This window comes from Delphinus delphis, chromosome 16 (genome assembly GCF_949987515.2).
Source record: "Delphinus delphis chromosome 16, mDelDel1.2, whole genome shotgun sequence".
Lineage (NCBI taxonomy): Eukaryota > Metazoa > Chordata > Mammalia > Artiodactyla > Delphinidae > Delphinus > Delphinus delphis.
The window spans coordinates 31,981,984-31,994,667 of NC_082698.1; the positions used below are offsets into that span (position 1 = coordinate 31,981,984).

The 12,684-nt window shown below is 42.8% G+C and overlaps 1 protein-coding gene across 24 annotated transcripts in view; it reads left to right on the plus strand.

Moving 5' to 3' along the window:
• Positions 1-12,684, plus strand: part of SORBS1 (sorbin and SH3 domain containing 1) — a 237,109-nt gene that overhangs the window by 173,249 nt on the left and 51,176 nt on the right. For 20 of the 24 annotated variants that reach the window (XM_060034413.1, XM_060034417.1, XM_060034408.1 and 17 more), the window contains 4 exons: positions 2,904-2,951; positions 3,081-3,210; positions 4,903-5,017; positions 10,663-10,746. In XM_060034413.1, coding sequence (XP_059890396.1) covers positions 2,904-2,951; positions 3,081-3,210; positions 4,903-5,017; positions 10,663-10,746 — 377 coding nt within the window. The remainder of the gene's footprint in view (positions 1-2,903; positions 2,952-3,080; positions 3,211-4,902; positions 5,018-10,662; positions 10,747-12,684) is intronic. The other 4 variants (XM_060034423.1, XM_060034427.1, XM_060034425.1 and 1 more) reach the window with 1 other exon arrangement.

Below are 12,684 nucleotides of genomic sequence, written 5' to 3' on the forward strand. Positions count from 1 at the left end.
TTCAGTGTATTTCCAGCTGCATCTCCACCTGTCCCAGTATAGACTTAGCCTGCCAGGAGAAGGTACAAGAAGCAGCAAGTGAAAGATGTAGCAAGAGTGACTTAGTTTTACCCATTTCCCTGGAGAAGAGCAGGAGGAAAGCTAGAAGTGTGGTGGGGTAACTCAGAAAACTTGCTTAAATGTCCCCGGGGGGGGGGAGGGGGTGGCGGGGCGTGTTGCAGAAAAGTAGAGCAAAGGCTTCAAGGGCTAGAAGTCAGCCTGGCCAGCACTGCAGTGCGTGACTCGAGTTTCAAAAGAACACCCTCCCCTGCCTCTTCCCTAATAAAAATGATAATGGAATAGCCACAGTTCTCCCCAGGATTGGGCAGATGAGGGTGGAACAAAGTCGCATCCCTATCACAGGGATGAGGGGCAGCATAGGTAGGGAAGTGGGGTCAGAAAGACCTTGAATCCATTCCTGCTCTGTCTTTCTCACTGTATGGCTAAGGGCAAACTTGCTTAACCTCCCTGGGCCCTAATTTCCTTGTCTCTAAGATAGATACTTACGTACCTCCAGGAGTTTTTGCAAGGATTAAGTGAGGCAATATTAGTAAATTACCAGTTGCTATTAGGCTCTTAATAATGGGAGCAGCTATTATTTTTATTCATAAATGTAGGTAAAATTTTCTCCCATTAGATTTGCAAGACAAACATTACATATTAAAAGAATAAATTATACATCCCCTGGAACTTGTCCTTACTGCTAGTGTTCAGATGAATCTGTGCAACTCCAGTTTGCCCACTTGAAAGTCAATGAACTGAAATCCACGTGTCAGACTTGGATGCTGTGGACACTGGGAAAAATGAAAAGCTACTTCACGGAGACACCCCTGCCCTGTGCTAGCCCGAGACGGGGGAGATTTCTTTTCCACTTACCCCAAGTAAGAAACAGCTTTAAGAAGGTTCGGTCATTCGAACTTCTCTGTTGCCTTCACCCCCCACCCCTCTCTTTCCTACTTCTTCTAACTTTCAGAATACACGGATTAACTGTCCAAGCCATGCTGTTTCTTTTTTCCATCTCAGAAGAACTGTTTCTCATTTTCCTTTAACAAGTCCTCTAGAAGTCCACATTAGAAAGCTCTAGGGAGCAAAAACTTTTAAAGAGCTGAGAATTTTTTCAAAGATCTTTGAATGTTTAAAATGCCATTTTTCCCTCATGAAAACTGTGCTGCTTACCTCAAGAGCGAGGTTATAAGTTAACCCTCACCTCACCATCTGCTCCTAGGCTGTCATTTCCCCATGATTCAGAGAGAGACAGTGTTTTGAGCTAAGATGCTAGGCTGGATTTTAAACACTACTTACACTGGTTTCTAACTAAGCTAACTACTCGTTTGGCAGGCACCATTTTTCCAATCAAATCTCTGCGTTCAAAGCTGATTTTTCGTTTTCTTTGGGGCTGTGGCATTTTATCAGCACAATAATCAGAAGTTGTGTTAAAAAGCAAAAGCCCTGTTCAACTTTGAGGATAAGAATTAGTCAATATCAAAGCAACAAGAGGGAGGGAGGGAGGATAAAAGATATCTTGGTACCTGAAGCCTTTCCATTATTGGAGCTGGGGAGACCTGGGACAGATAAAATGGGGAGATGAAAGGGGAGATTGACTGGTTTTGAACAATACTCAAAATAACAGCAGTGTGAGCTTTATTTACATTTTATAAAATATTCTGGCCTTTTCTGCTCTGAAACTTAAAATGACTTGCGTGGAGATAAGGACTTGACTGACACTTAGCCATCGACACATTACATCGGATTCTCTGACTTGTCTTTGCAGGCTAGTTCATGTGCTTTGTTAGAGCTGGTACTGATTTTAAGGGAAGGAGTTGGGTCTTCATTCCATATTCATGAATTCTGAATTCAGGTTAGCGAGCTATTAGAAAACGGGAGAGGCTGTTTCAGCCTCACTCTTGTTGGAGAAATTCTTTGGAGGGATGTAGTGATCCCTCGTGGGATCGTGGATGTAGTGATCAATTATCCTGGGTTTCCAGGACAGTCCCAGCAGAAAAACCTATTCTCGTCAGTGAACCTGCGGTCTCATTTTTAGTTCAACGCAGCCATCTCCACGAAGGGTTTATGTCTTGTCTTTGTTCTGCCAGTCTTAGCGCCCCAGTCGGTGTTCCACTTATTTAGGGACGTGTGCTGTGCCCTTTGAGAGCCATCTCCCACCACAGAAACCCACGTGTGTTTGCACTTTCCGTGAGCAGCACCTTTGCAGAGCAAACTGTGTAACCACATCTGCCGAGGGCGTGGAAGGAAAGCTACTCGAGGAACCAGTTGGAGGTGGAATCAAAACAAATGATCATGAGGGGTTTCTCAAAGTGTTTTCTTAGCTGCAGTACCTCTTTGCTCCATGATATTGTATATGGAACCCTAGCATATGAAATGGGTCACAGCTGAGCTGGGCAGCTAGAAACCACACCTCCAGGCCTCCCCATCCCATCCAGCAGGCCTGGGGACTCCATGAAACTCAGCAGTATGGACCAGAGACAGCGTGAGCACCCAGGCATCTATCTCAGCCCGTTTCCCACTCAGCCAGGCTGGGGACCAGCTTTGCTTGTGGAAATTCTCTCGAGAGGGCCTTTGGCTATTTGTCCCCATGCGTTTCTGGGTGTCAGGAGCAGTCTTTCCCCAGGCGTCGTGAATGTACCTTCCTGACTACAGGTCTGTTTGGTTGGGTGGGTTCTCCAAACCCAGCTCTGAACTGTGGTTTGCCGTGGTGTAGCTTCTGGTGCTGGGCTCCTCCTCTGTCTGCTGGGCTTCCGGGTATGGCTGGATGCCGGTGCAGGACAGTGGCAGTGGGCGACGTGTCACTCGGTTCTCTTACCTTAGCCGGATATCTCCTGATCACGTTTTGTTTTGTTCACTAGATGATGATTCAGATCTGTACTCTCCTCGATATTCCTTTTCTGAAGACAGTAAGTGACTTAGAATTTCTTGGCTGTAGGGGAGGAAGGGAGAGTGGTGAACGAGGGAAGACATCTTCCTGTTTTCAGTTTTCATCTGTTTTAAGTCTTTCTTTTAAAACCCACTTTTTCCTTCTCCAGCAAAATCTCCCCTTTCTGTGCCGCGCTCAAAAAGTGAGATGAACTACATTGATGGTGAGAAGGTAGTTAAGAGGTCGGCCACGCTTCCCCTCCCGACCCGCTCTTCCTCGCTAAAATCAAGCCCAGAAAGGTAAGTGCTCTCATCAGCTCTGTGATTTGAGGTTCTCATACACAATCTCTTTCTCTGGGTCAGGCAGCAGACCTGAGTTTGAATCCCTGCTCTGTCACTTATTAGCAGTGACTTGTTTTTTCTGAGTCTCAGTGTTCTCATCTGTAAAATGGGGATATATTTTGCATTCATAGGGATGTTGCAAGGGTAAAACAAGATGCTGCATGTAACATTTCTAGTAGTGCCTGGCTCACAGTATGCACTTAATAATGTTGACGATAATTATCATCCCTTTTTACCTCTTCCCAAGAGAAATCTTAGCCGTAAGATTTGTCATGTGTTTTTATACTCTGTGCATACTGATGGGGCGCATAGCAGAGAATATAATTTTAAAATGAAGCCACGCTTTTTAGTATCTATTTATTTATTCAACACATTATCAAAGCATAAGGCTCGCGTGGTTGTGATGATATCAGTCATCTGTTAATGCCCGCACCAGATGACCCGACTGTCTTTTATTGAGTCTTCTGCCCTCTGGAGCAACCTCCTGTGCCATCTGGACTGGTGTCCCATGCGTCTCCCAGCTCCATCTTCCACCACTTCTCAATCCACAAAAAGGCCCTGGCCAAACTGAATTCTTTATTTTTCCTTTAAATACACACCGTTTCACACCTCCAAACTTTTTCCATCTTCATAGACAAATGAACGGCTGTTTTTGAAAGCCCACATATACGTAAGTGACATCTGCCTGAGGAATTTGATAATTACTCTGAAAGGAAGGCTGGGTATACCCATAAATCCTTACAAGTGCATTCATCGAGCGCCTACTGGGTACATTCTGTGTGCGGATTGAACCAGATGCTATGGAGGAATATAAACATACCTAAATCATCGTCCCTGCCTTCAAGAAGTTTATAGCCTTGCAGGAAAAACTGAATATAGTATCACAGTGCAAAGTGCAATTATGTGCATGTATAAAAATTTTGCAAATAATTTCCAAGGCTTCATGTGTCCTCTGAAATCCCTCACTGGATCGGGTTAAGTACTTGTGCCAAAGGCTGCAGTTTTGATGATTACCGGATGGGGTGTGGAATAGGGAAGAAGAACATGGTTATAATAACAAATAACATTTATTGAGTGGTTCCTGGGGTCCTGGCGCTCTGCTAAGTGATTTACATGCTGAGACATACTGTCTCATTTAATCCTTACAGAAACCCCATTTTTCAGATGAGGAAACTAAGGTAGGTAGCGGCAAAGTGCTTGGCCCAGATCGGCTAGCTAGCAAGTGCTGTAGCAGGGCTGGAGCCACAGCTGCCTGGCTCCGGGACCTGCATTCTCTCTCACTGCACTAGCCTGAGTGGGAAGTACAGGCATGTCTGGGGAATGATAAGCTCCTGAGAGCAGAGCAAGGTGAAGGATTTTTCCAGAGCAAGCTTTGCTGCTGCCGCTGCTGCTGCTTCCTTTCTTCTCTTTCTCTTCTCTCTGCTTCCCAGTGTCTGGTTGTGAGCACAGGACACCTCAAGCCTTTTGTGAAGCGAACACAGGGATCTGTTTGTTTGAAGAAGGAAACCAGCACAACTAAATGCTTTGGGCGGAGTCCGATTTTGTGCCTCGGATATAAAAATTCCTTGATTAGACTAGAGTCAGCCAAAGTCTGACCTGTCGGATGCCAATTTTCATGAAAATAGCTCTAATAGGATTTGCTTTCTACAGAAACGACTGGGAGCCCCCAGATAAGAAAGCGGATACAAGAAAATACCGTGCAGAACCCAAAAGCATTTACGAGTATCAGCCGGGCAAGTCCTCCGTTCTGACCAACGAAAAGATGGTAATGTGCATATTAAAGTTCTTTTGTCTCACCCTGCCTGTGTTCTTTAATCCAGATGCACTGTGTGTGCACTTGGATTACATTCTTTCTCCCTTGAAATAGACTTGCTTTGTTTAGAAGACAATGAAAATATGAAGCATTTTTACCCTTTTCATTTTTGCAGGTGTTCACAAAATAAGTCCCAAGAATGCTTTGAAAGAATCCTCTCGTTGTGGCTTTGTTGCTCTCTTTGCTCATGGTTTTCACTAATTTTAAATTTTGTAATGTAAGGTGGATTTTGCCACTCTCTTTTTTTAAACATCTAACCATTCGTTTATCAGGCTTATTACTAACTGGACTAAAGTTGGGGTTTCTTAGGTGACTCTTATTTGAACATGCGCAAAGTTTGTAGAAGTTACTAGTACATCATTAAAAGCCAAATAGTTAATATGATGATGTGACTTGGGGGAAAAAAGCCCCCGGCTGTTAGAGTATGTCTTTTAGGTCTTCCTTTTCTGACAAGTGCAATAGAGAGGACGAATTTCATATTCAGTCTGGTTTATGGTTCCCTATACAAGTTTGCATCTCCAAGCAATTATCAGTGGGGAAAATGGCCTGTATGGGCATAGCAGACCACCCTGCAAAAGCAGGGGAGAATTTTTACAAACTGATTAGTTTCATATCTGCCGATCACGTTTCCTTTTATTCACCCTTCATTAGAAAAAGCTGGTTTCAGAATTCTGAACATGGTTAAAGGGATCCTCCAAAGCTCTGTAAACCCTGCAGCTGTGCCAGCAGGATGGAATTATCATGCTGGGGATTGATTCTTATTAAAATGCTGTTACCACACTGAGTCCAGAATAAGTAGGCCTCTGAAATGAGGGCTCAAATTATTCTCCCTCCACCTCTTTTGCTCTACATGTTTTTAAGGAATAATTGATTTGACTTTTAATAAAAAGGTGACATCTTTAAAAGCACAAAGGGATAAGTAATTTTAATTAGGAAAAAAGGTTCAACAGGTCACAGAAGTGCTTCAGAGTCGTCATTCTTCAGCATTTACTGTGCACCACAGTTATTTTAAGCAAAAAGTTCTGAGAGGAGCGGAGAATTTTGCCTCGGGCTCAACCCTGCATTGGAGGTTCTCTCTCTCTTAGAAGGTAACAAGTACGAAAGGTAACCCTCCATACAGGTCTTCCTAGAAAGAATGTCACGTCCTTTGGGTATATTCCCGACACTTGAATAACAAGTGGTGGACACACCATCACCTGTCAGTACACTTCAATGATTTTAGAGACTCTGTAGGCCTTTGGGTGCTTTTGTATTGGCAATTTATTATTGTTCATAGAAGGTCATTGATTTATTGAAGGCTTGCCCCTTAATTTCTCCTTTGTTTCCTCCTCCTTTCCTTGGTTCCTAATAATTTGACCACTGTTCAAAACTAGGAAAAAAACAGTAACATAGTTTTATTTTTCTCACTTGATTCCACAATGGTCACAATGTCTTCCATGTCATAGTCCTTGGGATCATTTATGCTGTTTTTACAAACCCCGAAAAGTAGCACACAGTGCCCACGGGGCCCTCTTAGGGGAGTTGCGCTGACCATACACGTGGATTGCCAAGCACCGTCTGGGTGTTCCCACACAGGGAGCCCCCTGGTTGTACCAGGACCTGGGCCAACCCAGTTAGGACGTAACACCAAAGGCTGGCCAGGGAGGAACATCACTGTGCAGCTGTTTTAGTTTCGTGCCTTTCCCTCTATTTAGCGCTGTTCTTCCCAAAGAGTCATTTTTCATTTCAGAGAGAATCTTCATCTTTTCACAGTCTACTCTTCACAGGGGTTGAATTCGTCCTTTATTTTTGAATTTCTTCTCCCGCTATTTTTGCCACATGAGCAGAAACATTGGAATGTGAGTTTCAGTACGTGAGTCCTGCCTTTTGGTTTCCAGTGTCGGGTTTACCAGAATTTGAGGAACCCCCTTCCTTCCACAGCCACCACCCCACCACCACACACATACATACACACACACACACATTTTTGTTGTTGTTAACTGTGAATAAGTATAGTAACTAGAGACAGACAGGTGTAGAATCTAAATGTGCTCTCAGAAATGCACATCCCCTTTTAAGGGGGAAAATCCACTTTCCCCCCCAATTCTTTTCCAGTTGGAGGTGCTCGTGTCTGCTTAAGCCTGGCAATTTAAATTGTGGCCTCACAGGCACATCTCTCTACCTGTTGTTCACACAAAGAGTTGAAGAGTAGGCTGTAAAGGTTGCCTTAGAGCACATCTTGTTCCTGGAGCAAACCCACAGCATCCCAGACAGATAAACACTGTGCTACCTTCAGAATCCCCCCAGGAGATTCAGTCTTGGTGACCTAGTCAGCTGTCTGGCAAACTCACCTGAAGTTCTTCATAACTGTTTGGCCTCCCTCTTATCATAGTATGAGTCCATTTTCTTCTCTTCTGGTCTTGGAATTGGAGACCTGTTGGTCAGTCCCTGCTTTGTCAGAAATGGCTTTTTTCAGGCTGTGTTCCTTTTACTTTCCTCCAAAGTCCCTTATAGAACTGAACTTCAGCTCAATTCAATAAATATATACAATTGACCCTCGAACAACATGGGTTTGAACTGCACAGTCAACTTATACATGGATTCTTTTCAATAGTAAATGCTATAGCCCTACACAGTCGTGGTTGGTTGGATCTGTGGATATAGAGGAACCGTGGCTACAGAGGGCCAACTGTAAATTATACTTGGATTTTTCGATTGCATGCACCCCTAATTGCCCACACTGTTCAAGGGTCTGCTGTATAGAATAACTTTGATGTGCCGAGCTCTGCATTAGATGTTGGAGTTCCTGCTCCCATAGGGGTATAGTAGGAAGGACAGACATTAAAATCGTTATTACAGACACGATATATATTTGAAAGTGTAAAACAAGGGGATTTACCCAACTTGGTTTCTTCCCATTTCACTGTCACCTTGAATTCCTTCCTGACTTTTCAAGTTTGTCACTTGCCCCTGTTTTAGCTTGGTGTCATCCACAAACTAAGCAGGCCCGCCCCCTTCTCATGGGGAGTATGAGAAATGTAAACAGAACTGAACTACGAATTGCAAGGTCTGAGTTCTGAGTTCGAATTCTGACTCTGCCTTATGTCTTGGGACATCGCTTAACCTTTCTGAACCACAGTGTTTTCATCTATAAAATGAAATTATTATCTGGCCTGCCAGCCTCACTGAAGCATTGAGTGAGAGGATCACGTGTGATAATGTGGGTTAAAGATCTATGACCATTATAAAGTGCCGTGTAAATGACCGGGCCACATTCAGATTATTTAATTAAAATCTGAAGTTAGTCTCTGGCTCCCGTCCAAGCAGCAAAACTGTCCTTCAGGACAATCAGGTGTTCCTCTCAAGTCACCTGCCTTTTCTGAGGATTTTGCCAAGCTGGGAAAAGATAGCCACCCGTAGCAGAGAACTCAGCCTGGCCTTGTGGAATCTGCTTTGCCTGCCAGTACAGAGAGCCTGTTCTGCATCTAGAAGGACGTTTTCTGCCTGTCCGTCCTGTACTTGGATCTGTAGCGGAGTTATAAATGCAGGATCAAATGCTGTGCGGTACTGCCTCTTTCACTTTCCCTCTGGCAGCTCAGAGGGCTGAGGCTGGCTGCTCTGGGTCCAAGCTGGTTGACATACCTCCTGACTCAGTTCTCAGCCCGGCATTAACCTCAGCAGTAAAACAATCTGCAAACAACCTTTGACAATAAAATGGGTTCATTCTTTCAGGACTGAGTACCAGAACATTCAGGCAGTTTCCCGAAAGAGTTGATACTTTTTTTTTTTTTTAATGAAAAGAAACTACTCCCAGAGAGCAATTTATAAATAGTCTCTTAAAATAATAAACATGAAATAGGTTTCATGGAACCCCATCATACAAGGATCTAGGGTGTCCCTGTGTCTAAACTGTCTCTCCTGAATAGTGGTGTCTTTGTAGATATTGTGCCTCATTTCACTGAATAAATACAGAATCCATTATTTTACATAATTGCAAAATCCATTGAGAAGGAACACGCATTCTCCAAGATTTAAGCCCTGCGCCCCTAAGGACAGTTGGAGGAGGTTTTAATCTGGATTCAAGAGGGCAGACTCTGTTTCAATATATATTTCCCTTTGATTTCAACTAACGTCTATCCAGTTAATTTCTGTTGAAGAAACCTCCTCTGCCATATTTTCCTCTATTTAAAGCAAAAGTAGAAATAATGGTAAAGATTCTTATAGGGATTTTTAGAAGAGATTGGTAAAGGTCACTAAGGAAGTTTACAGTCATTTCAATAAGCTACAAAAGGCCTGTTAACGGAATGTTAAGAAAAATGTATCCAGGAGGAGCAGCTTTGGGAAGGAGTCACTTGGAGATGCGTCCACAGGATCTGCAGTTTCCTACCTCATGTGTCATGGCCCTGAGGGCGTGAAGTTTCTTATGATGTTTTCAATCACAGTGGAAAATGTACATTTACTATTTCATATTGTTGTCAGAATATCACCACCTATCTGTTTTGTGACTATCAAGATCTTTTGAAACGTATATACCCGTAGGAATTAAGCCGTGAGCCTCTAACACTTCTATCTGATGTGACCATATCTCCAGTTTATTAAGGGGAAACCTGATTTGCTTTCCAGGCATTCATTTTCCAACTAATTATTTCCGGAAACACATGCTCTTCCACAGAGCAAGGTACCAGAACTTTATAAATATTTGATTCAACATGAAATCCCATGGAATCATATTATCAGTCTGTGAACTACTTTTTAGAGTCGTATAAAATGAGAAATCTAACTTATTTTTGTAACATAACCCCGAAGTTTTTTCCCCACCTATCGTTCTGTTATCTGTCTCGTTCAGCTTTTCCCTCGCTTTATTTTTTCCCGAGTTCTTTAACGTTTATTTCGTAGAACACAAAGTATATTCTGTCTGTATTCACCCCCCATGGATGCTTGTTTAAAATGTTTTTTCACTTGTGTCTACTGTTTTTACTTACATCATCTTTCACTTTACTCTGTATGGGACATGGTTTCTCACCTACTCATGTGCCATTAAAGATGCAGTATTAACAAATTGGCTTTTATAAAAGTGTCAGTATTTGCTGCTTATTTTGAAACCCTTAAGGCAGCCTTGCAAATAAGTACTAAAACTGTACTAGCCCATGAAAAGTGTTTGCTGTACTCATCTGGCGTAGATGGCTAAACGTTTGATGTGTTCCCCAGGTTATTTGCTCTTAACTAATAGCTCTTTGTAAAGAGGGATAAGGGCTCTCTTTTCTCCCACCACTCAGACAATTACTAAGGGAAACTGTCATGCCCATGTTCAGATCTGTTGGGAAGGCGGCAGTGTGGTGCAGCGTTCTCCATCTGTCGTCCCTCTGCCTTGGGACCGAGAATGACTCCCTCACTGCTCCCTACCTCAGTGTGCCTGTTTTCATAAACACATCCTTTCCCGCCTGTTTCAGCTCCCCTGATTTTGCTCATGTCAATAAAGAAATGGATGATCGCTGCTGTTGAATGCAGGTGCTGTATATTTCTGGAAACCACTGCATCTCTACTGGCCGGTTCCTATGTAATCTCTGCATAATGTTATCCTTCTCTCTCTTCCATTTCCCTATCACCAACCCCTATAGAGTCGGGATATAAGCCCAGAAGAGATAGATTTAAAGAATGAACCTTGGTATAAATTCTTTTCGGAATTGGAGTTTGGGAAACCGGTAAGTTTAATAGCTTCAGTGGTTATAGACACCTTTTTTAATAGTGCTGTTGATGCATTGTTGCTGCTAAAAAAATCAGACCTATTTGTAAAGAATTCAGGAAGTGGGGAGCAGCCTTGTTGGCTGTCAGTGGTGGGATTGTCTATTCTAGCTACAACCTGTGAGCTTTCCATTGCTTTACTTCACCAAGAAAGGACAGTGAGCTCTGGACAGTATTTCTTGCTAGAAAATCCCCCAGGAGACATGGCTAAGTCATTGCTTGTTTCAGGACCTCCCACCACTAGCAACAAATATCACACACCTTGTAGATTGCATTATTTCGGCCTTTGGTTCAGTTCCTTGACCAAAGACTTCATGGTGTACTGAAGACAACCAGGAAAACACATTACACACTGAGAAAGACCAGCATTGTCACTGCTTTGAATAGAAATTTTAGAAGCACACATGCAAGGGAAGTGGCAGTGCAAGTGGAAAAGGGCGTCTCTATGCAGAGGTGATCCTCGAATGCCATCCTGTTACAGGCGACTTTTAGGGAATGATTTCTTTGAGGTAGGATAATATTTCCCCAAATTAGAAATGAGAGTGAGGAATTCTAGCAAACTTAATATTCAGCCCAATAGCCTGTAGCTTCCCTGTGATGTGTCTGAGTTCGCTTTGGTACAAATTGATTTTTGGCACTTAAAGGAGGATTTTCTTGGCCTTGCACCCAAAGGAGTATCAAACCGAAGGGAGAATTGAGCTCATTTTTTCCACTGGAGATGACTGGAAACTGACTTTAAAGCTCCTGTTACTTTAAAGTCTTAATTATTACAGCTGCAAAAAGAATTTACAGGTGGAGGGATTTAGTGTATAAAAATAAAACATTTTATTAGATGTTTGTATGAGACTTTAAGCATTGAATCGGCATTTGAATCACCAGGATGTAGAATGATAGTTTTATTTGCAGATAGCAATTAACTTTACAGCTCAGTAAAATGTTCAGTTCTGTAGTACATTTTTAATGAAGATGAAGATGGAGAAATTTAACTTGCTCTGGAATTGCTGAGCTTTGTTTGAATGTCCAGTCATTTTCTGAGTTAGGAGCACCTGCCTTGCAAACACCCCTTCTTGTAGGAACAGGCATTCCTCCCACTTTGTCCCCTCCCTGACACTGTCACCTAACGTCAGCCGAGGTGTCCTGGATGAACAGCGCCACCTAATGACCAGCAGAGAGGGAAGCATCCAACCCAAAGTCTGCACCGTCTCCTCCTCCCCACCCCCCAAAGCTTTGGTACACACCTCACTTCGCCCCTCTCTCCCTGTTTTCTCTGCTGTCCACCATTCACACATCAATGAAGTCTACCTCACGCAGTCTCTTCCACATGCGAAGATTTAACAGTATTCTAACCCTTTTCCTTTTCTTTTTCTTAAAACCTGCTCAATTATCTCACAAAAAACCCTGCAGAAATGTGTACCCCTGCCCCCTCAAAAAAAAGACCATGATTGGTACACGCAATAACAATGCCATACTTTCATCAGAGAAAGCAAAAGATATTAGCTTTAAATTGTTTATAATAAGGAGACTATGCCATTGAGTTTGGAAACCCTGTTCAGAATCCACAAATTTCTAGCCATCTCTTCATTTGCCAGATAACAAAGAACTATTTTAGTTTTACTGAAATATTAACTTTTAGGAAAAGTTATGAAGCCATTTTTTTCTAATTAATTGTGATTGGTTTGTTTAATTAAATCTGTCATCGTAAATAATACTCTTCGTTAGCAGTAGACAGCATTTCAGTCACAGCATATTTAGATAGGCTCTGTGAATAGCTCCGTGAATTAGCATCGTTTCTGCTGGAAACTGTAGTCTGAGCCCACACAACCAATCCAGACAAATGTTGACAACACGGTCCATTTGCGTACGGGGACCTTCCTGTAATTTGTATTCCTACCCCATTG